The 25,039-nt window shown below is 38.5% G+C and overlaps 1 protein-coding gene across 12 annotated transcripts in view; it reads right to left on the bottom strand.

The window, feature by feature from the left end:
• EXOC4 (exocyst complex component 4) overlaps positions 1-25,039 on the bottom strand; it is a 747,424-nt gene that overhangs the window by 546,073 nt on the left and 176,312 nt on the right. For all 12 annotated transcript variants that reach the window (XM_077857384.1, XM_077857385.1, XM_077857386.1 and 9 more), the window contains exon 8: positions 3,626-3,771. In XM_077857384.1, the coding sequence (XP_077713510.1) occupies positions 3,626-3,771 (146 nt within the window). The remainder of the gene's footprint in view (positions 1-3,625; positions 3,772-25,039) is intronic.

Genomic DNA, 25,039 nt, shown 5'->3' with positions numbered 1-25,039 from the left:
TAAACTCTTGAGCAAAGAATAGAGAGGCACACATTAGACAATACGAGAGAACTTAAAACACACTTAATTAGCCTTGCTAGGGGCAATTAAGAAGAGTAATAAAGTCCTTCACGGATGTCATAAAAACAGATTATAGCTCACTCAAATCTTAATCCTTTATGACCTGATGTATTTTTGCTACTCAGGAACCCTCTGTATGTTTGCCACAACTCGTAGATTGCTATAATTTTATGGTAAAAGAGGCACTAGAGATGATACTGTCTCACCTCCTTATTTTATAGCCAAAGGACAGAGGCTCACTACAACAGGAGACCTGGCTCGCATGGTTCATTAACAGTAGAACCAAGACTAGAAGCAGGCAAATCTGTAAGAGTAGTCTAATTCTGTGTGGGTGGTGAGTTTTTATTACTATGCAATACTGACAAATGTTTAACAATTACTTAAGTTCATTTATTCAGTCCTAATCATTTATATGTTTTTCAATACCACAATTTCAGGACTGGCTAAATATGTTAAAATGTCTATGTGGTCTGAGGCTGAAAGTTAAGGGTGATGGTTGAGAGCATGAAATCTCAACACCCTGAAACCTGCTTTCTGCAATACACCTAGATTTACAACAGTGAGTTGAGGTAGGAAGAGAGAGAGAAAGAGAAAGCATGCCACACAGCAAGCGGAAAGCAGAGGCCTAAGGATTAGGCAGCATCTGAGGCCATCCTAGTTGATCCCTTTCTTCCTTCCACTATCTTCCCTGTTTGCTGGCAGAGCCCTCATTCCATGGGGCATTCGGCTTCTCTGCTCCCTCTTCAAACAGCTGTGTGCTCAGGAAAAGTGGTTCCTCTCCAGCCCAAGACTACCAGCAGAGATGACCCCTGACTGTTTGAGACAATCACCGTGGTCTGCCAGGACTACTGGCAGGGACTACTTTAGGAATGGACGTTAAGACCCAATCCTAAAACCTGATGCAAACTTGCAGAGGGGCTCTGTCACTGACGGAAAAGATGAATAAATAGGTAACAATTATTAATTTTAGAAAGATCTGAAATGGAACAGCCACTTTGTAAGAGAGTGTGGCAGTGTCTCACAAAGCTAAACATAATCTTACCATAGGATCCAGGAATCATTCATTCTCTTAAGTATTTACCCAAATGAACAGAAACCTTACATTTACACAAACACCTGCACGTTTAGTGCAGCTTTATTCACAATGGCCAGAAATTGGAAGCAACCAAGATGTCTTTCAACGGCTGAATGGAAAAAACCAAGGTACATATACACAATGGAATATTATTTAGCAATACAAAGAGATGAGCTATCAAGCCACAAAAAGACATGAGGAATCTTAAATGCATATTGCTAAGTGAAAGAAGCTTGTCTGAAAAGAAGCTACATACTGTATGATTCCAACCATAAGACGTTCTAGAAAAGATATACTATAGAGAGTGATTATCAGGAGTTCAGGGGGTAGAGAAAAGAGGGAAGAATAGGTGGAAAACAGGATGTTAGGGGCAGCAAAAATATTCTGTATGATAACGTGATAGGGCATATATGACATTGTGCATTTATCAAGACCCAAAGAATGTACCACACACGGAGTGAACCCTGAGGTAAACAATGGACTTTAGTTAATAATGATGTATCAGTATCAGTCCATCAGTTCTAACAAACGTACCACATGACAAGGAATACAAGATGTTAACATAAGTGGAAATTCTGAGGAAGAAGGACATAAGGGGACTCTGGCCTGTCTCCTTGATTTTTCTGTAAACTGAAAAGTGGCATAAAAAAATAGTCTATTAGGGACACCTGGGCGGCTCAGTGACCAAACATCTGCTTTCAGCTCAGGGTGTGATCCTAGGGTCCTGGGATCAAGTCCTACACCGGGCTCCCAACATGGAGCCTGCTTCTCCCTCTGCCTATATGTCTCCCTCTCTCTCTGTGTGTGTCTTTCATGAATAAATAAATAAATCTTCAAAAAAATAGTCTATTAATTTCAAGAAAACGAAAGTTGCAGGAAGAATCATACCCCTTCCTCAGCATCACCATTATCCTAGAGTGGGACCAAATGGCAGGGAAATGAAAGGGTTGGGTCCCTGAGGATCCCACACTGTTGAATTATGGACTCTTCCACGTTCCTCCTTCCCATGTGAGGTAAGAACCTTCCCCTGTGTGGTGTCCTGTGTTACCTGTAGACTAAAGCATCTTAACTAACAGTGCGTCTATCCTCTGCACAAAATGGTAAGACATAAGAAAGCATTCAATGCACAGAAGGCATTTTATTACAATGCAGGCACATTCACTCCCCTCTTCTTTACACCACAAGATGAATGCACTGCTGAAATTTTCCATAACGATTAAGAACTCTATGAATCTATGATAGAAACAAATCTCAAAGGTGAATCAATAAAAGACACTGGAGCTTCAACTATTCAAAAATAATGAATTCAAAATACAGAAATAATACTTCTGTAGTCCCTTTCTATGCTTAGATTTACAGGTACAACTTCTTAACCCGTTATTTCCCAACTCCTCAGAAGAACACACAGACCTGCCAAGATTGAAATCCTGCTTCTACCAATTCCTAGCTATGTGAATTTACCTAAACTGCTTAACCTCACTCATATCTCAAGTTTTTATGTGCAAAAAAGGATTAAGAATAAAACCCCAACCCAGGGGATCCCTGGGTGGCTCAGCAGTTTGGCGCCTGCCTTTGGCCCAGGGCGCGATCCTGGAGACCCAGGATCGAATCCCACATCGGGCTCCCGGTGCATGGAGCCTGCTTCTCCCTCTGCCTGTGTCTCTGCCTCTCTCTCTCCCTCTCTGTGACTATCATAAATAAATAAAAATAAAAAAAAAAAACCCAACCCATAATATTGTAAAGAGTAAAAGAGATAATCCATGAAAATGGCATCATGTTTTCGCTAGTACTTAGCAAGGATTCGGTGTTAGCCACTACTCCTGCTGCCGAAATTTGACATAATCTGAATTAAATTATGTTTGGGATTATTTTGAGATACTCATTTCCCACAGTATCTTACTATGCTTTTACCACAGTAAGCACTCAAGTGGTAGCTATTGCTGTTGTTACAATTAATGTAAATAATATCAACTATTAGCTGTTACCAAATGACATACACTAAGAACATGGACTGGTGGCATCAACTAGGATAGTAATTAGAAAAAAAGAATTCCTGGACTGTTCCTGTATTAAACCAAATAAAATCCAATGCTACTTAGCTAAGGAGATTTGTGTAAACTTTAAAGTTATTTTTTGGCACTTCGTTTTTGTTTTTTTTTTTCCCAAAAGCTGACATATTTCATTTCATATAAAAGTCCCCAGAAACAACTGGCAAGATTCATTCCCTTCATTTTATATAAAATGCCACAAAATAAATTCCAAAAATTTTTATTAGAAATCCTAGATAGTCCACTAACCATATTCCAAAATAGCCATTTTCCCTTATAAAACAAATGTATATAAAATTTAAAAAATGTATTTACTTCCTATAAATTATTTCAAATTAGCTTTAACTGGGTGATGTACTGGCTGCCAATAAAATAGAAAGCCATCCTACTTGGATCAAACACTTCTTGACACCTGCTATCTTACCATTGGGGAGATACTTACTTAAAAAGAGAATTTTTTGGCCTTTGAGGTTTCTTCTTGGCAAAAAAGGCTGCAAAATCTCGTCCAGTGCTGGCATAACTTAGTTGAGCTGATGGTTCAGAGGCCGTACGAGTATTTTTCATATCCAAGTACTCAGTCAACAGCATCTGTACAATCAGATAAGCAGTTTAATACACACATTTATGATGTGCTACTAAGAAAAGCAATTTAAAGTGATGAAACCTAATTTTAAAAACTCATCCTTGACATTCAGAAGTATATTAACCTCGCTATTTATATTTCTAGTTGCAGATCTGAGAAAAGATTCATTAGAGCCAGAAAGTCATCTATTTGCTATCTATACCTAAAACTGAGAGTAGGATGTGTTGGGCATTTGAATATGGGGATAATGGGGGACATTTTTAGTAACGGTCCGCTATGTGCCAGGTACTGTGCCAAGTGAGTTAATCAATATTTATAATCCTCGTAATTGCAAAGGCCATAATATTTACTGAGGGCTTATTATGTTATAGGCAAGAGGCTAAATTAGATGTATTTATTTATTTAAAGCACAACATTTGATCAAGTGAATTCTCAGATTGCAGATAAGGAAGTGGCTTAAGGGTTGCAGAATGAACCCTGGGGACTCACTCTGGAGCCCATGTCATACCCCTCACTCTATAGCAAAGGGGATTAAGTAACTCTAACAAACTTGCTAAAGGAGGCGAAGAGGTGCTTACCTACACATAATTTCTAGGGCCACTACTCATCTTGATAGCTTCAAAGCAAGCTTTTTAAAATCACTACAGCCAATGGGTAATGCTTACAAAATCACCCCACTTTACAGTCTCAGAGGGTGGGGCTTGGTCTAGAATCAGTTGTTGTTTTTTTTCCCTTAAGATTTATTTATTTTATTTATTTATTTATTTATTTATTTATTTATCTATTCATTCATTCATTCATTCATTCATTCATTTTATTTACTTAGGCAGAGAGACAAAGAGCAAGCATGGGAGCAGGGGTTGGGGCAGAGGGAGAGGGAGAGAATCTCAGGCAGACTCTCAGCTGAATGTGAAACCCAACGCAGGGCTTGATCTCATGACCCTGAGATCACGACCTAAGCCAAATCAAAAGTCAGATGCTTAACTGACTGAGCTACCCAGGTGCCCCCAGCTGTTGAATTTCTAAGACAACTGCTCTAAAAAGTTCCTACTGTTGTGAAAGAAAGTAGCAGATCTGCAAGAGAAATCACCATGGTTCCTAAGAATATCTAACATGGGATTAAAGTATATCAATTCATTTTTGTAATCACTTGCCACATTTAAATTTTTAAGATAACCAAGTGTTATAGCACATGTAAGCAAGCAATTCTACCCATGACTGAAATAAAAGCTTTGTAGAGACTCAGGTTCCAATAAGTATTCCTTCCTGTCCTCAAGGTATGTAATTCATTCATTCGCTAATTTATTCAATAAAGATTTGAGGACCATACTAAACGTTATCATCAGAAAGCATTTATGAAGCACTCTGTGAGCATGATGTTATCCCAATTAAAGACAATTATGTCTGTTATGAGCACCATATGCATTACTAAATATTTATCAAACATCAGACATCTTTGGGGATCCCTGGGTGGCGCAGCGGTTTGGCGCCTGCCTTTGGCCCAGGGCGCGATCCTGGAGACCCGGGATCAAATCCCACGTCAGGCTCCCGGTGCATGGAGCCTGCTTCTCCCTCTGCCTGTGTCTCGCCCCTCTCTCTCTCTCTCTCTCTCTCTCTCTCTCTTTCTCTGTGACTATCATAAATAAATAAAAATTTTAAAAAAATCAGACATCTTTACAAAATGATCTTTTTTTAAAAAAAAAGATTTTATTTATTTATTCATGAGAGACAGAGAGAAAGAGAGAGAGAGAAAGAGGGAGGGGGAGAGAGAGAGAGAGAGAGAGAGAGAGGCAGAGACATAGGCAGATGGAGAAGCAGGCTCCATGCAGGGAGCCTGACATGGGACTTGATCCCATGTCTCCAGCATCACATCCTGGGCCGAAGGCAGCACTAAACTGCTGAGCCACCGGGGCTGCCCTTGAAAATGATCTTTTTTTTTTTTTTTTTTTTTTTTTTTTATGATAGTCATCACAGAGAGAGAGAGAGAGAGAGAGAGGCAGAGACACAGGCAGAGGGAGAAGCAGGCCCCATGCACCGGGAGCCTGACGTGGGATTCGATCCCGGGTCTCCAGGATCGCGCCCTGGGCCAAAGGCAGGCGCTAAACCGCTGCACCACCCAGGGATCCCTTGAAAATGATCTTAACTCGATCCTCCAATCTATGAAAATAGAGTTACTACCTATATTTTAGAGATGAAGAAACAGAGATTTAGAGGCATTAAGAAACTAGCCTGTATGCATGGGATTAATGGGAAATCTCTGTATCTTCCTCCCTCAATTTTGCTGTGAAACTATGTGGTCTTATGAAAAAAAGAAGAAAAAAAGGTCTTATAATTACAGAACAAAAGATCAGGCCTGATGTAGAGGACTCCAGAGCCTGGCTCATTCCACAACAATCTACTCTTACTGAAAGCATAAAAACTGCCAACAAGAATGGCGATGGGAAGCAGTAAATAGACTTATTTAATTTTCTGTACAAAGGAGATTTCACTGGGAAACTATAAAACATGTTAACAGATCGGTCAGTTTTTTTATATGTTTACGAGGCTACTAGAATATTATGCAGCACAGTTATAAGGTAATATATTGACAAATACCATCTCTGTTAATAAATCATCCAAACTGCCCAAGAGTCAAGGAGAATATTAAATTGGGTCTTGACTTTAGTAACAATTCAACTGAAGGACTTGATGACTTTGTAGATTTGGCACTCAATTACTTGGCAGATCTGGCACTGATGCTAATAAGGTTTGTGGGAATTTGTGATCAAAAGAAGGCTACAAACCAGAACAGAATTTTAAATTGATATGACACAGCAAGACACCTGCAAAGGTACTTATTTCACTCAAGTGTTGGTTTTAACACCAATCACTATGCCAGAAATATACCAAAGCATGAAGATACACCAAACCAGTAATTCTTTTGAGGTACTTCTTGTCCTAGAACTCAACAGTTGGCCTTGTACAATAAAATACTGACTGACCAGGGCCTACCTGATGAGCATCCTTCAAACTCAGGAATTTTCAACATCATTGTTCTTTTTCTCCATGTCAGTAAAGTCCTCTTAAATATCACCACTCACTTTATGATCTATACCTTTTACTTTGTTATCTATTCTTATACACTGGCTTCTCCCCTTATTTCGACAAACACATACTATTTCTACCTTCTTTTTTTTTAAGATTTCATTTATTTGTTCATGATAGACATAGAGAGAGAGAGGCAGAGACACAGGCGGAAGGAGAAGCAGGCTCCATGATGGGAGCCTGACGCGGAACTCGATCCCGGGACTCCAGGATCACGCCCTGGGCCAAAGGCAGGTGCTGAACTGCTGAGCCACCCAAGGATCCCCTATTTCAACATTCTTAATTTTTTTTTTTATTTATTTATGATAGTCACAGAGAGAGAGGGGGGCGCAGAGACACAGGCAGAGGGAGAAGCAGGCTCCATGCACCGGGAGCCCGATGTGGGATTCGATCCCGGGTCTCCAGGATCGCGCCCTGGGCCAAAGGCAGGCGCCAAACCGCTGCGCCACCCAGGGATCCCTATTTCAACATTCTTAAACAAAATCTTGCTTTGGTCCTGATTCTCTATAATCTTTTCTTTCCCTTTTGTCCTTAGGTTCCAAACTCACAAAGCAGCCATCACACGTATTTCTGCTACCATGATGTAGTTTAGTTCCAATCTCTCTCCCATGCTCCAGTCCCACCTATGTGACGGCACACTTGACATACTCAGACATTTCTCTGCTAAAAATCAACCCTAAACTCTAAGACCTAAATCCTTTTCCCATAAAATGGTTAATTCCTTCTGTCTTCTTTCTGTGCATAGTTTCTTATTCTCACTGGCCTCTAGGTTTAAAATTTCAGAACGGTTTTTGGGTACATTCTCTCACCTTTGTACCCAGGCTGGAGTAAGTGCCCTGGGGCATTTGGAACGCTTTCTCAACTCCCTAGTAGTTTGCCCCTCCGCATCCATCTGACAGCTATCAACTCAGTTCAACTCATGCAGTTTCTCTTATTGTCTGCCCCTCCTCTCTTCTCCTTCTGGGCCCTCCCATACACCACGCAAACAGAGTAGTTTTCCTAAAACACCGTTGTCAACATCATCTTAAGGCTAGTTATTTTGTCATCTACAGCGATCTGACCTCAGTATCTACTCCCAATCATAGCTTAGTCTCCTCAATATGAGCCCAGCACTCAATCAGAATCAACTACTTAACTCTCCCCCTCAATATACACACATGCCTGGGCCCTCTCATTTTTGGAATGCCTAACTTAGACTACCCTCTTTCCTCGATACCCTTCCCAAAAACAGATTCAACGTCTTCTCTCCAATGACTCCTTGCCAGGACACTCTAGATCAGCTGTCCCCTTTCTGAGCTCCAACAGTACCCATTTGACACCTCATTCAATAAGTGTTCATCAAAAACTTTGTGATACTATGACTTATCATTTAAGAAAAAGACACCTGACTACCCCAACTTTTATAGTTTTTTATTTCCAGCACAGGGCCATGAAACATGCCAGAAAATCATACACACACACACACACACACACACACACACACACAAACTGTTCAGAGTGAATTTTACAAAATGTAGTAAGAAACCTTGATGCATGTTTTTAATACACATTATTAGAAACAGTCTCCAAAACAGAATGGAGCCCTGTAAATAACTCAATACAAAAATCTACAAGTAAAATTAAAAAGGGATAGATATAAGGGCAGCTCGGGTGGCTCAGCAGTTTAGTGCCACCTTCGGCCCAGGGACTGATCCTGGAGACCCAGGATCGAGTCCCACATCAGGCTCCCTGCATGGAGCCTGCTTCTCCCTCTGCCTGTGTCTCTGCCTCTGTGTGTGTGTGTGTGTGTGTGTGTGTGTGTGTGTGTGTCTCATAAACAAATAAATAAAGATATGATTTTAGCTACAGGCTTTGCCATGTTTGTTTCTTTCACTGATTTTACCTCTTTTCCCTAATATCATTTACCACCAGCTGGAAAATACTGTATTAAAACAGGTAAAGTTTTATTTTGACACCAAATTGGAAAAAAGTGCTTTTTAAATATCTCAAAGAATGAAAAAAGCTCCTTTTTCTAAGATGCTTTAAATTTATTTGAATTAGACTACATCTTCTACTACCAAATCTTGATACAAACATCAGACACTGTTATTAAAATACAACCATGTAATTTTTTGGCTATTCCACATCATTGTGGATAATGTACTGCATCTTCTAAATTGTACATAAACATCCTAAACCATTACCTTTGAGTTCAAATTTACATTTTTATTAAAGGAAATAAGCTACACAGGTTGTTTTTTGCTTGGGGAAAATCACCCAAGACTGGAGTTCTGGATTGAAGAGACCTTACATATGATAGCAAACATATCCTGCCCATAGAAAATTTACAGAAGGTTATCCCATGTTCTTGCTGACTCTAAATTCCTTCGTATCTTTTTTCTTTTTAGGTACAGAGAATTGCTATTTCTTATTGATCAAGTATTCCAAAAATAAAAGTCAAAGTTGATGGGTATTTTTTTTAGTTGAACTTCAAAGGCACTAATTTGTAAAACCAAAGACAAGAATTATAAAAACATGGCTGCATAGCACCAGAACATCTATACACCCCAGTGGTACCAGAGGATCTTTATGTCCCAGTGATACTATGATCCACTATATATTTTGAGTACTTGGTATGTTGGATGGTTCTGTGGTAGAAGCCAAGAAATATAATGTTTAAGGAACATATAAATTGAGGTGGTCAGGCATCTCTTCTGCTATAATATTTGATTAGCAGTTGCTAAGATGCTAGTCAGAAAACTCACACAAAGCAGGGCCAAGATTTTGAAATTTAGAACCTGCCTAGAATTGGCAACATCATTCTGAATGAATCCCTCATTTACCATTCAACCCTCTTTATTTAAAATATTGCTGTGGCTGCTTATGTCATACACTCAGAGTTTCCTAAAAATATATATGGAATTTACCAGCTTACAGTGAACATATCTCCTGTCTTCAGCTTCTATATTAATCTAAGTAGAAATATCCAGATCCTTCTAGGTACTTAATATGGTGAATCCCTTTCAATAGCTTCCCAGCTTATAAAATCCTTACTTCATTTAAAAATTGTTCCCCAACTATGCAGTGGACTCTGGTAGCCATACCTATAACCCTAGAACTCCACCCTCTCGGTCAGAGCCTATACCACCACGGAGACGGCCAACCCCCAATTAGGCCATCAGGTACTCTTTCCCAGGATGCGTTAGTGGGATACAGTCTCTGCCGATCAATGGCGGTGAAGAGATGTAAGTTCTTTAGGGCAACCATCTTGTACCATGTGGATGAAAAACCAAAGAAAGCGAATCTGCAGAGAGAGATTTTTAAAAATGAACTAGATGACCAGATAGAAACAGGAGACCCACGGGAGAGAGATTTAAAGGTTGCAACGTAAGATTCCCATAATTTACAGGTCTCAAGTCCAGTTGCTAATAATCTCTTAAAATTTCGACGCTTTGGTTCCACAATATATCCTTTTGGCTTTTAATATATTTTCCTCATTTTTTTCTTATGATAGCTTGAATCGGTTTTTGTTTCTTCATCAAGATACCTATGGATAAATAAATATACACTAAATGCATCTAGTGACATTTATATCACAAATACTGTATTTTGCACAGCACTGATATCTCATGATCATAAGAGTAGCAGTTTATACAGATTTCAATCTGTACAACTAAGAAACAAATTCTCCTCACTACTAACTTCAAATGTTCCATGACTTCACAGCAAGGCCATACTGTACTGTCCCATGTGATGAATCTGAAAATTAGATTGCTTATGACAGGAGCAATAGTAAGGTGAAAAAAAAAATCACTATGAGCTCCCAGCATGAATGAAGACTCTACTTCTCCTGAGCAATATCTTGAATGTGACTATATTAAATATCATAATTTTTAATTATTTACTTTTCAAATAGTAAATAATTAGAATAGAAATAGAATAGAAATAGAAATAGAAATAGAAATAGAAATAGAAATAGAAATAGAAATAGAAATAGAAATAGAAAATCCAGGAGTTTTCATTCCAGGTACAGCTAAGTAGCTTCCATTGGATTAACCCTTATACTGATAATATTTATAAAAGCTAAAAATTCAGACTAAAAAAAAAATTTGAAGGCTATTGGAGAGAAACCAAATTAGGCAGAAACTGGTAGAGAAGATCCCTGAAAGAAGCAAAGCACACTATTTGAGGCCCTCTGGCTTCTTCCAAGAGGGAACTTCCTACTTTCCATGGAACAAGGGTAGAACCCAAGCAGAAATTATAGTCTTAGTGGATGGACGAGAAAAGGCTAGGTCCAGGGATACCAGAACATCCAAAATCTGAGAAGAGAAATCCAAAGAAGGGAGAGGAGCAAGATCAGTGTAATATGCCCTTCAAACTATTACCTTGATTCCAGAAAATATTAAAAGCAGAAAACGAAGTAATATTTTCAAGATTAAGATCATTTAAAATTACTAAAAACTACCAGATCTCCCCCATGTAAGTTGCTAATGAATGAAATGTTCATGACAAAAAGAAAACAGAAAAAATTATTTTTTCAATGTAGCACTTTCATTTCCCCATTGTATAAGGACTAAAATATTCTGCAGTAAGGAAACTAAAAGAAAAAATAAACAGTCGTTTTGAAAATGGAATGGCTGCCTGCTTAATTATACTCATTATCAACGGCAACTGTGTAATTAAAACAGCTATTAGTATGATCTTGTGAATAGTTCTTTAGTATTTAAAGTAAAACAAACCAAAAAATTCAATGAGCACACATGTGTTTTCTGGTCTTGTACCAAGTATCTGATTAGGAAAACCTAGATCATGTTTAGCTCCCCACCAACCCCAACAGATGTGTTCTTAACAAAAAAAAAAAAAAAAAAAAAAACCCAGTTAATAGCTTCCAAAAAAGTTTTCATTATTTAATTAAACATATTTATTTAAAACCTAAAATATGCAAAGTATTGTGCTGGATATAAAAACAAGACTCAAAAACAAATCCTTCCTTACCACCAAAAGGAATGAATTTTACTATACATGTAAGTACAAATTTTAAAGTGTTAAGATTTTTTTTAAAGAATTAAAAGCCAAATCAATCAATCAATTCCTTCCCCTCAAATGCTTATCTAGTGATAGACACACATATGAATGACTACAATAGAAGGGAAAGTGGTAAGCATCAGGACTAAGAAGGCACTATGAGCACTTATCAAAGGACCAAACTAATCCTAACTGTAACAGTGAAACAAGGTTTCAAGATCGTGGGACATGTAAGACATAAATATAATCTTAAAATGTGTAAAAGGCTGAAAGCCACAAGAGAAGAAGGAACAGATGAAATTGAGAAATGGTGCTAGGGAAATTCAGAATATCTTCAGTAAAGAGCAAATAGTCCAGGTAAGAGCAAAATGAAGACTGAGAGTAGACCTAGAAAGTTGGTAAATGGACAAACATCCTAGGACCTTTTAACATCAGGCTCACATATGATAGAAGCCAATACAAGACACAGACAGAAGGTTTTGAATTGTTAAGTAAAGTGGTGATACAGAAATTAATCTAGCAGGATATGAAATAAAAAATTAGAAGGGAGTGGGATTGGGGGCAAAATGAATGATTAAGAAAATAACACAGAAAGAGAAAATCCACCAAAATAGTTTTTAAAAAGAAAAAGAAAAGAAAAAAGCAAAAGCAAAAGCAAGAGAGGGGACCTTCGGTAGTGTAGTCAGTTAAGCATCTGACTCTTCCTTTCCGCTCAGGTCATGATCTCAGGGTACTTAGATCAAGCCCAAGTCTGCTGAAGTTTCTCTCTCCCTCTCCCTCTGCCTCTCCCTCTGCTTGCTCTCTCTTTCCAACAAATAGACCTTTAAAAAAAAAAGAAAAAAGAGGCTACCTGAAGTAGTGCGACTGAGATTGTACAATTAAGAATACCTCTGAGAGTCAATGTAGAGGGGGAAAAATGAACAAAATTTAAGGGCAGCCCAGGTGGCTCAGCGGTTTGGCACCACCTTCGGCCCAGGGCGTGATCCTGGAGACCCGGAATCAAGTCCCACGTTGGGCTCCCTGCATGGAGCCTGCCCTCTGCCTGTGTCTCTGCGCCTCTCTCTTTCTCTCTTGCTCCGTCTCTCATGAATAAATAAATAAAATCTTTAAAAAAAGCTTTTAACCAGTTATTCGGCAAAGGAAAGAGGGGGAGAAATAAAGATTGCTCATCTGAGGAAGGAAAATCCTATGGTTCAATGAATAATAACTAGGAATTCAGGAAGAGTCTGTTTCATATAGACAATAAATTTGGTTTGAAATATACTCCCTTGTGAAGCATAGGATTATTCACATTCATGTGTACCCTCAAATGCATAATTATGAAAGGGGAAATAATGTTGATGAAATTTCTGTGATTTACACATTAATTAACTTGCATTAGGACTATTAAGTATATTTCTATATGGTCTCTGTAGGACACTTTGAAGGACATGTACCCTTGAATATTTGTAATGCAATTTTATTCCACAGTATTTTGTTGAGGAATAATATCTGTACCATGAAATTCACCCATTGTAGTGGGGGTTTATTGACTTTTAAGTAAATGTATACAGTGTAATCAGCATCACAATCATTCTAGAACCTTCTGACACCTCAAATTCCCCTTATGATGTTAACTGCAGCCTTTACATTGAGCTTTTTGTCAGGTTGAGAAAGTTCCTTTCTAGGCCTTGTTGGCCAAAGGTTTTTGTTTTTTAATCATCATTGGGTGTCAAGTGCTTTCCTGTGTCTACTGGGATGATTAAGACGCTCTGACCCCTTACTCATTAATAATTGTATATTACACTGATTTTTTAAATAAATTCCACTTAATCACGGTGCCTAGTACAGTTTTATGTTGACAGATCCAATATATTAGTATTTTCTTCTAGAATTTTGCATCTATGGTTCACGAGGGATACTGCTCCATACTCTCCTGTGAGACCTTTGCCTTTTTATCAGGCTAATACTAGCCTGATACTAGAATGATACTAGCTGATACTAGCCTCACAGAATGTGTTGGAAAATGTTCCTTCATATCTCTAGGTTCTAAATGAGTTTGCAGAGGATTGGTATTATTTCTTCTTTAAATGTTTGACAGCACATGGGTGTGGCTTTTGTATCTGTAGGAAACGTGTTTTTCCTTTAACTCCCACACCCCTTCACCCATTTGCCCAGCCCCCCAGCCCTGCTCCCTTTGACAACCATCACTTTGTTCTCACCAATGGATGTTTCTGTTTTTGGTTTTTAGGAAAATTTTTAATTACTAATTTGTTAGAGGACAATTCAGATTTCCTACTTCTTGAATCAGTTTTGGTATTTTGTGTCATTCTAAGATTTCTCCATTTCATTTAAGTTGTCTAAATTGTTGGCATAAAGTTGTTCATAATATTCCCATATAAATTTTTTAAATTTCTTCAAGGTGTGTGGTAATGCCTCTTCTTTCAGCCCTAATTTTGGTATCTTTTTAAATCTTGCTGTTTAATTGATCAGTCTAGCTAAAGATTTATCAGTTTTGATCTTTTCAAAGAATCCACTTTCAAGTTTCATTACTTTTTTTCAATTCTTCTTCTGATTTTTATTTCATTGATGTTCCCTTTAAACTTTATCATTTCCTACCTCTGCTTGCTTTGGGTTCTTTTTCTTTTTCTTTTTATTCTTTTTTGGCTCCTAGGGTGCAAAGTGACATGGTTGATTCTAGGTCTTTTTCCTTTCACCCCTGGTGTATTTGGAGGTTAACTTTTATTTCCAAATATTAGAGAAGATTCCAATTTTCCTCCTGTTGTTTAATGCTGTTGTGGCCAGAGAACATCTTACTTCATGATCCAATCTGTGGCCAAACACGTCACTGTGCAGTAATCTCTGTCCCTGTGGTGCGGAGCAGTTTACTTTATATGTCAGTTTCCTGTAAAACACTTAATCCTGTTGTTCACGTCTTATGCTGTCTGTCCAGCTGTTCTATTAGTTTCTGAAAAAAAGCACTAAAATCTCTGACTTTAAAAGCCACTGATTTTTCCACTTCTTTAAACTTTGTTGGTTCTTCCTCCTTATATTTTAGACCCTATATTATTTTGATGGTTATTTTTAACTCACTCATAGAAAACAGAAGACAAAAGAAACTATGCTGGGGTAGGACACGAATGTGGTCTCAACACCCCAAAGTACGTTTCTATCTCAATACATTCTCTGCCCACTTCATTCAAACATATTTTAAAGTTCATTCTACTTCTATCACTTTTTCCCAAACTTGACTACCAAGCTCAATGATGTTCTTAACACCATTACAAAGTGAAACTTCAGATTCTGGTTCAGCCTTACTCTGTATGAAGACAGGGATGTTTCATCACACTATGTTAATGACTACCTTTTATCATTATAGGGCCTTTCTCAGTCTCCTCAATTTCAAAGATGTTTCAATTCAACAGTCTTGCTCCTTTACCATCTCCATGATCAGTCTCCAACTCTAAACCCTCCACTCTGACCACAATACTGTATTTTCTCCCAACTAATACATACCGTTTTCTTCTTAGTTTAGGCTCAAATTTGGGAAAGACTGGTCTGCAAGTTAGAATAACCTCAAGAACTACTTTAAGATAAAGATTAATGTGCCCCACCTTAGAAATGCAAAACAAGAGGGTGATATGAAAATGCAGGAAATTTATGTTTGAAATTGGCTCTAGGGATGCCTTGGTGGCTCAGCAGTTGATTGTCTGCCTTTGGCTCAGGGCATGATCCCAGAGTCCAGGAATCAAGTCCCGCATCGGGCTTCCTGTGTGAAACCTGCTTCTGTCTCTCTGCCTCTCTCTCTCTCTGTATCTCGCATGAATAAATAAATAAAATCTTAAAAAAAAAAAAAAAAAAAACGAAAAGAAAAGAAATCGGCTCTACAACTCACTAGCTATAGGACCTTCACAGGTTACTTCATCTCACTAAGCCTTGTTTCCCTCATCTGTGAACTAATAACACAATCTACATCCTAGAATTAATGAGAATGAAAAAGAAAAAAACACATAAAATACTTAGCACATAACAGGCCGTAATTATCTCTGGGGATGAGGCTCAGAAGATGTGCTGTTGTCTTTTTTTTTTTTAAGATTTTATTTATTTATTCATGAGATACACACGAGAGAGAGAGAAAAAGAGGGAGGCAGAGACACAGGCAGAGGGAGAAGCAGGCTCCATGCAGGGAGCCGGACGTGGGACTTGATCCTGAGACTCCAGGGCCACGCCCTGGGCCGAAGGCAGATGCCAAATCACTGAGCCATCCAGGGATTCCCCCTCTTGTCTTTTTTTTTTTTTTTTAATTAATTTATTTATTTATTTATGATAGTCACACAGAGAGAGAGAAAGAGAGGCAGAGACATAGGCAGAGGGAGAAGCAGGCTCCATGCATCGGAAGCCCGACGTGGGATTCGATCCTGGGTCTCCAGGATCACGCCCTGGGCCAAAGGCAGGCGCCAAAACACTGCGCCACCCAGGGATCCCCCCCTCTTGTCTTTTTAATGCATCCCAAGAGCCATGTAACTAAGACATTATCTCCCTCTGCCTTAGAACCTTGGTTTTCTCAACTGTAAAACAGAAGTAATAGTATCACCTGCCCCAAGGAACTATCATCAGGATTAAATGAGTTAATGCTATCAATCACTTAGAACATCACCTGGAGCACATCAAACACTTTATCTGCACTATTAAATAAAACAAAATTATCTCTACATCCTCATCATCTTCCCACTGCTATCTTCTCTTTTCTCCTCCCCCCGCTCTCTATAATAAAACCTCACTGGCTAAGTCTAGGTTTCTGCTAATATTCATTCTCTAAACTTATGGAACACTCTCTGTGATTTCAGTGAGTCCCACTACCAAGCTGTCCAATCCAACTGTTGGAATGCTGAATATCCTTGCTCTTGGTTCTTGTTCTCTTCCATTTTAGTTACTTCTACATTTCAGATGATTCTAATATCTCCCTCCACCAGCATACTTTCTCCCAAGTTCCAGAGATGCACTGCCATTGCTTGCAAGAGTGTCGGTCTGGTTTCCTCACCCTTTTTATAATTAGGAGATGAAAACAGCACAGCAGACATGAACAGATTGCCGAGGCATGGGGTCAGCAAACATCCTGACCAAAAACAGGCTTTATCACCACCATTCTTCAAAAAGCGGGTGGGAGGAAAGAAAGAAAAGCTCCTTTAGTTCCCTTCTTGGTTAATACCATTATCACTTTACTAATCTCCCAGCATCAAAACCTATACTCTGCTCTGACTCCTCTCAGGCTGGCTGCCCAAATCACCTGCCAAGTCCTACAGATTTTATACTATGCATCTCATGTCCATTTCCTCTTCTAAATATTTTCATCCCTACGCTCATCATTTTAAATCTGGTCCTCATTATCTTTTTCATCAAGTATTACAGTAGTCTCCCAAATGGTCATTCTGCCTCAAAGGCCTCATGACCATCTATCCTACAGCAAATGCAGAGCCCAATGCCATCATTCTTCTTCACAAACCCTTCATTCAATAGCTTCCCCCTTGCCTGTAAAATAGATCCTATCAAGAAAGTGAATTTAAGTACAGCCTGATTTATTTTATTTATTATTTTTTACCTTGATGTATTTTAATGAACTACAGGTGCTCTATTCGGATATACTCAGAGAGGATGTCAACCCCAGATATAAGGAAGAAGAGGTAGGTAAACATCTCTGAAGTTTTATCTTCTCGTGGAGGAGTAATCTCCACTCTCCTTTCAAAGTTCCTTCTTCAGTGGTCTTTTAATGTCACTTACCCTTAGTCTTAAGATGACAGCTACCTGCCTCTATCTTCACTTTAGAGGTACGTGTGTGAAACATGCTGGTGGGTAGGACAGACCTTTCTGCCTGGAGGTCAATAACCCAGAGGCAAACTGACATTCAAATTGAGACTATCAGACAACCAGTGAGCTCATCTCCAAAATATACTGGCTCTTTTTCTGTTTTTCATATACTCACCATACTTGTTTTAAGATCAACACTGGACAATGATAATTTATATCCCACAGAGGGAAACATATGTGAAAACCATAAATGTTTCTGATGATCTAGCTCCTATTTTACCATTATATATGTATATGTGTGTGTGTGTGTGTGTGTATTCATATTGACACATATATTTAAATATTCTGAGAAAATAAACATGAGAGGGCATGCTGTATGGACCTGTCATAGGTCTCCTGGTAACCTTCTGAGAGGTTACCATCTATCTTGACTGTTAACTAGGATATCACTCTCATTAAAGCCCATGCAGCTGTCTGTATCACTCAAGGATTTTATCTTATAGCTATTTGCCTTCTCTCCTGCCTCCTAGTTCAGGCCATGCCTTTCCTTTGTATCTCTGTTAACATCTAGCAGAGTGTCTTGAAAAAGTAGGTACTCTCTAGTAGGTCACCTAAATTCAAAGTAAGATGCTCTAAAGGGCAGCTATATATTGATGTTTTACATTCGCAGATGAGCTCCTTGGAGTAGAACTACAGCACCCATGGTGAAACTTCAGGCTTTTTGAGGTACGTTAATTGACTCACATCACAGGAATACCATTTATTAAATTTCTGCTCCAATGAGATAAGTGCTACCCTAATGACCTGAAAGAGTTAAGCATCTTGGAAAAGACCCAAATTGCTCTCTAGAGATAGTTTATTCAATTAAGTGGCTCCGACTTAGAATTTTCAATTAGCAGTTCAGTTACTACAGGCTCCTTCATATTGGTTATCTGTAATCTGTGAACACTGACACACCTATAAGAAACAATGTCTCCTTATAGTTCATTCAAAATCAAATCTTTAGGAATAACAAGTGCAGATTCAGACTCCATTAACATTTATTTTTTGCCTACTGAGTGCGAGAAACTGTGCTAAGTACCTTCTCATGAGGATCTGAGGGGAATATTCTAAAGCGTGGGGTATAACGGGGCTTGGAGGAAATGAGTATACAAAGCACGAGGATATGAAGACAAATAAAACGGTTCCTTCTTTAAATAATCTACATAGATCTCAACTGAAGGCTTTCATCTAAGGCTTTCAGAATCTGGTTTCAGGCTATCTAATCACATCTTACACTCTTCTTATGAATCACGTATATGGTAAATTCAATAAGGTTCTCAATGTTGTGAATACGTGCATATTATCCTTATCTCGAATGATCTTCCCAAATGCCTAATGCTCACCTTCCTTCAAGAACCAGTTCAGCTTCTATCAAACACACAAAGCCTTCTCTGACCAATCTCTCTTACATCATCCTTTACATTGCTGCAGTATCCACAGATGGCTACTTGGACTTGGTAATCATATACTGCTGCTTACTGAACTTGTCCAGAATTTATCTCTTAAACTCCCAATGTGATTTGATGAGAAGGCACTTTGTCTAATATTCCCTTGTATTATCATAAATTCACATAACAATGAAATGCCTTGACTAAAACCCTCCATAGCCAAGGAACAACTTAATATCACTCATTTCTAGATTTTGTTAACTCCTGTATCTTTAAGATTCTGGGGCACCTGGGTAGCTCAGTGGTTGAGCGTCTGCCTTTGGCTCAGGTTGTGATCCTTGGGTCCTGGGACTGAGTCCTGCATCAGTGTCCACAGGGAACCTGCTTCTCCCTCTGCCTCTTTGTCTGTGTCTCTCATGAATAAATAAATAAAATATTAAAAAAAAAAAGATTTTGTCTCTGATAGAAGCAAAAATCTTCTATCCGAAGGTGATGAAATACATAGATATCCCTTTAGGCAAAACACTAACCTGATGACATGTACCTGTCAACAGCTTGGTTAAACAAAAAAATACTACCACTTTATCCGTTTTGTTTTGAGGAGGAAAAAAATTGCCACATCTGTAACAAAATCTGTAATTTTTATACATTATTTCTACTGAAAATGTTCTATGTTAATACAAAACATGGGATTAAATGACTTCATTTTTCTACTCTACTTGAGGTTAGCACCTAATCTGAAAGGTTAACCAAATTAATTACAATGCTGGTTTAAGCTTATCGTAAATATAAAAAGTCAAGGGTTCAAAAATAGAGACCTACTTTATTGATATTTATGGCATTAACTTTAATTCTTTTAGACTGAATTTCTTATTTAAGTTTACTTTTTCCCAAGGAGTTGTTCTTTTTTCATCTTTTATTTGAAAGTAAAATACACTCATGAAAGTTTCAAACTATACAGAAACATGTAAAGATTCCAGTCTTCTTTAACAGTACTGTTATATGCAATATATTTCATTGATTTACCTTTGGTGATAGTTCATTTCATTATTTTCTCTTGTCTTTCCTCTCAATGATAACAAGCACAGTATTCTGCACAAACAAAAGACCTAAGAAATACATCGTGTCCATCCACAGAACCCAATTCTATCAGCAAGTGAAATAAAACTTGCCAGATTGGCAGCATATGGTCCAATAAGATCCTTTTGGCTCTCAATTAGTTAGCCCCTATTTTCCATATCACAGCACATCTCGATTTGTAAACTATACTACACCTGCGTGCTCCAACACATTTAACTCCTCTTTTCTGCCCCTAGGATCTAAGGGCCATGTCTGAACAGCTGATACCAAAGAGTTTAGAAGATGAGTTGCATACCACAATCATTTCTCTCTGTAAAATCTACATCTGTTCATTTTATCTCTCAGAAAGATGACCACACCCAGCAGAGGGATGCAATAAAATGCAGAGCGGTAGGATGGTTAACCTGACTCCTTACCACTTGGGAGTGAATGTTTGCAAATATGACTTGGGAACATCAGAGGGAGGGAGAAATTGAGCCTAACCTTCCTGGTTATGAAAACTGCCACAGCTCCACCTAACAATTTTTGGCCCTATTCTCACTGGGTAACGAGCTTATATCATAAAAGCAAGTCATCGAAAAGAAAAAGACAGCATGCTGTTTAAATACCAACCATGTTAACTCGGAAGCAATACAGTACAATTCATGTACCTCGTGTTCTCTGCTAATTGCTTAAGACATCCTGCCATGGAGGAGACAGCAACAGTAGCCAGGACCTAGTCTTCTTTAAATGCCAGCTCTTAATAACAAACTCCAAAAAGGTCTTAATTGCATTTACCAGGAGCTCATGAACTTTAAAAGTTGTTAATCAGATTTCCATGTAAATGGAATGACGATTAAAGGTTAAGTGTAGGTTTCTGAAATTTCAGAAGTTGAGAATATATTGCCCTTCATAGGGAAAAAAAACTATCAGCCTTGACAGGAACCAAACATCTTAATTAAACATGCAGAAGTACCATGCTTATTTTTATGTGAAGTTCTATTTTCAAATGTCAAAGTTAATCATGCACTCGACTAAAAATGTGCACTGTTCACTCTGCCAGAGAAGAAATACCTTAGTATTCTTTTCTGGGACAACATCTGCAGGTCTCTAAAACTCCAAAAACTTCCCTCATGTCCCCTCAGACCTGATCCCTGCCTACACGAAACCCTGAGTTTCACAGTGAACTGCCTTCCACACAGAGATCTTAATTGCTCTCCATCTGAGGAGTAATCTAAAGCCACACGTTTTCAATCAAGTCAGCTTCATATTTATGTGGCTCAGGAGAAACACGAGATGCTTCCTCCATAAATTTGCTGCACCTGTGTCCCTGGAGGGACATGTTGACAAATGAACATGACATCTCCTCAAACTCCAAGAAAAATTTATGGTTCTTGGAAAGAATATATTTGATCAATTATAGTGTCATCACAGTTGAAAGCAAAACCATGTCTTTGGAGTGCACTTCACAAAATTTGTCAGGGCTTGTGTTCTGTGATAGGATAAATGACAGATCCCAAACCCTCGAGTCAGGTCTTCCTGCTCTAATACTCAATCTCAGATTCTCCAGCTCAAGAGGAGCTAGGCATAACCACCACTGAGTGTGATAATGACTAAGATGAAGAGCTGTGTCGTGCCCTCGACATAATATCTGCAGGGCTCAAAACTGGAAAATATTTGTAGTGTAATATCTAGCTATCAAAAATAAATAATTATTCTTTAAGCTAGGTATCTACTTATGGAAGAAAAAAAAAATCCCTTCTGCAGCCCTACTTTTTCTGCTTTTGTCCTTGATTATACTTCTAATTCTCCCTTCTTATATTCCTTCTAAAAGAGCAGATTTCAGTGTTTGCTCAATACGAGGTACCTACAGGACACTTTAATAGAAAAGCATGGGTTCTTAGCATTACTGCCAGAACTGTAGCTACAACTTCTGTGAGAATTATTTCTAGCAATTGTTGCTAGCATGATCAAATTTGGCCACAGAGCAAACACAAGCTCTTGTGTTTTAAAGAAATCTAGACGTGAAAAAGTAATACAATATCATCATTAGCTAATTTAAGGTGAAAAAAGAGGCAGGGAAGAATTTTTCAATGGTTCTTTTTGGAAAATGCTTCTGCTGAACTATGAGGTCCTCTGAAGGGCATGCGTGCCTCTCAAAGGCTGACACAACAATGGCATCTACCAATTTTAAGCTACAAGGGGCTCCTTCTTCCTGAGGATAGAGTTTCAATTTTACATTTGATTCAAATCCACCAAGTGTCAGTAAGGCTTTTAATAAGCATTCCGATTGAGAAAATGATCCCACTCAGTATGGCAAGCTCTAAACTGCTGGAAGATAGATGTGCTGAGAAACCACACTTGCTTCTTACTAGTGGCCCTTTACAACCAAGAGCATATGGCAAGGCAGTGGATCAGGAGTTAGAAGATTATGAGACAGCATGTTCTTTCTGTGAGACAGACTTTCTCAATAGAAAAGTGTTTCATTCTCCTGTTTCCTCAAAGAAGCTTACTGGGTGAGTATGTGTATGTGTGTGCCATTTGTGTGTGTGTGTGTGTGTGTGTGTGCATATACAATCAATGCCAACTGAATAAATGGCTTTTATGCACATGAAACCCATAAGCTTGTCCTCACTAGAACCCTGTTCTCCTAAAGCACCCAAAAAGATAATCAGGACAGGGCTTTAATAAGGACAGAACACAAAATTCTTAGGAACTGGTCTTTAAAAACAACCTCTTATCAACCATTATCACCACAGTATCCACCACAGGGTTCTAATGAGATTGACCTACCCAATGTCTCACAAAAGTAAACACCCTCATTCCATTATCTGTGTCTTTATTCAGAGTTTTACTAATTTGAAAAACTGTCTCATTTCATTCTGCTACAAATTCAATCACCTCCCAAGAGCCAGCACAAGTGTCAGCTTTACATTATAGTTTCTATTCATTTATCAAGCATTTATTGAACACTAGACACTGTGTTAGGTCCTACACATACAGAGATGCAGGAGACCTTGTTCTCCCTAAAGGAGGTCTAAGGATTGCTCAATGGTCTTCCATTCCTTTGAACCACATCATTTAGTTTCTCTTCTAGCTGATACAAATAATGCTGCAAATAAAATTAACCTTTAAAACATTACAAACATCACAACAAAGGTGTACATTCAAAAGTAGCACTCATACAGATATTTTAGCTATGGGCATGGCTCTTTATCTTGGTTCTCCAGATCCGCTGGCCTATTTCTATCATTTCCTTTACTGGTTTAAACAGTATTTATAAGTGCTTTCTGTATGGCAGGCATCAACCTAATACCTTAATTTGTCACTGAGATGCTATGTGGAATGACCCAGTTCTCCAAATCACATCGAGTGTCCTTTACCCTCAGCACTATGAAAATGGTGATGGCTGGAGCCCAATAGAAGGCCCTGAGAAGCTGGGAAGGCTACCCAGGCTACATCTACCATCAGGTACAAGGTTATCTGCACCATTCTGAGCAGCTTGCAGAGCTCAATCCATCATGTCTCCTGACTTTTCTCATATGTGAGACATGGATTAGATAATCTAGAATCTAGTTTTCTCTTATCACCCAATCTATCAGAGTAGCCCCATCTGAAGTTTCTCTCCCTCCTCAAGGTGTTCATATGATCAAATCAATGTAAACTAAGACGGTGTGCTCCATAAAAGCCAACAGAGCTTATCATTCCTGATAGTGATGTACTTTCATGCAGAGACGATAACAATAATTAGTGCCCATTTTGTTAGCCTTGGTATAGCTATTCTTTCTTCTGGAACCACAATGCCACTACCTAAACATTTTCTAGCCACACATTGACCCCTCAGAATCTGGTGACCCATAGGAATACAGTGATTCTAGGATTCGGTTACAGTAACTTGCAAGCAGAAATTAGAATCTTAATGACAATGTATACACTGGGATACAGTTGCTTTCATTTCCTTTGCACTTACTTTCAACTGGAAAACATGTATTTACCTTTAAATAATAGCTTCCATGGATAAAGAATACACCTAGATTGAATGTAGAATGTAGCATAGCAACCAAAGACATTTCAGTTTAGTGCAACATGGAAGGAAACAGCTACCATAAATAATTTCTTGTATATTCTCAGAGAGTGAAGCTATTATAGTCAATAATCCTTAAATTAATAAGTAACATAGTTAAATAACAAAATTAATATTTTGTTATTTAAATACAAATTTATGATTTGGGACAAGATGGACAGGGGAATGTTACATGGAATTCTGGTTCTTTTGCTGCCTGAAACATTGCTAGGACCATAGATAGATCATTCCATTTTTAAGTCAAAACATCAGGAAGTTAAAAAAAATAGCAGGAAGTTAAAACCCATAAATCTACAGAATGCCAATTATGCATATTATATATATGTGGTTTTTAAAGTTGCAGTCAGCATTTTTCCATCCACATAATCACTAGCTGAGTCTTCTCCATCGATATGGTTTCATATATATATATCTACTCTGAAACAGCTTTCAAAGAAACCTAGACTTCTCATAATAAAAAGGTTATACAGGGCAGCCCAGGTGGCTCTGCGGTTTAGCGCCACCTTCAGCCCAGGGCCTGATCCTACAGACCCGGGATTGCGTCCCATGCCAGGCTCCCTGCATGGAGCCTGCTTCTCACTCTGCCACATGCGTCTCTGCCTCTCTCTCCCTGTGTCTCTCATGAATAAATTAATAAAATCTTAAAAAAAAAAAGGTTCTACAGGTAACAACTTCAGAAAGTAAAGACTATCAGGGTGCCTGGGTGGCTCAGTCAGTTAAGCTTCTGCCTTCGGCTCAGGTCATGATCCTGAGGTGCTGGGATTGAGTTCCCCCAATTGGGCTCCCTGCTCAGTGGGGAATCTGCTTCTCCCTCTCCCTCTGTGTGCT

This window comes from Canis aureus, chromosome 18, assembly GCF_053574225.1.
Source record: "Canis aureus isolate CA01 chromosome 18, VMU_Caureus_v.1.0, whole genome shotgun sequence".
NCBI lineage: Eukaryota > Metazoa > Chordata > Mammalia > Carnivora > Canidae > Canis > Canis aureus.
This window is presented reverse-complemented; position numbering and strand designations above follow the sequence as displayed.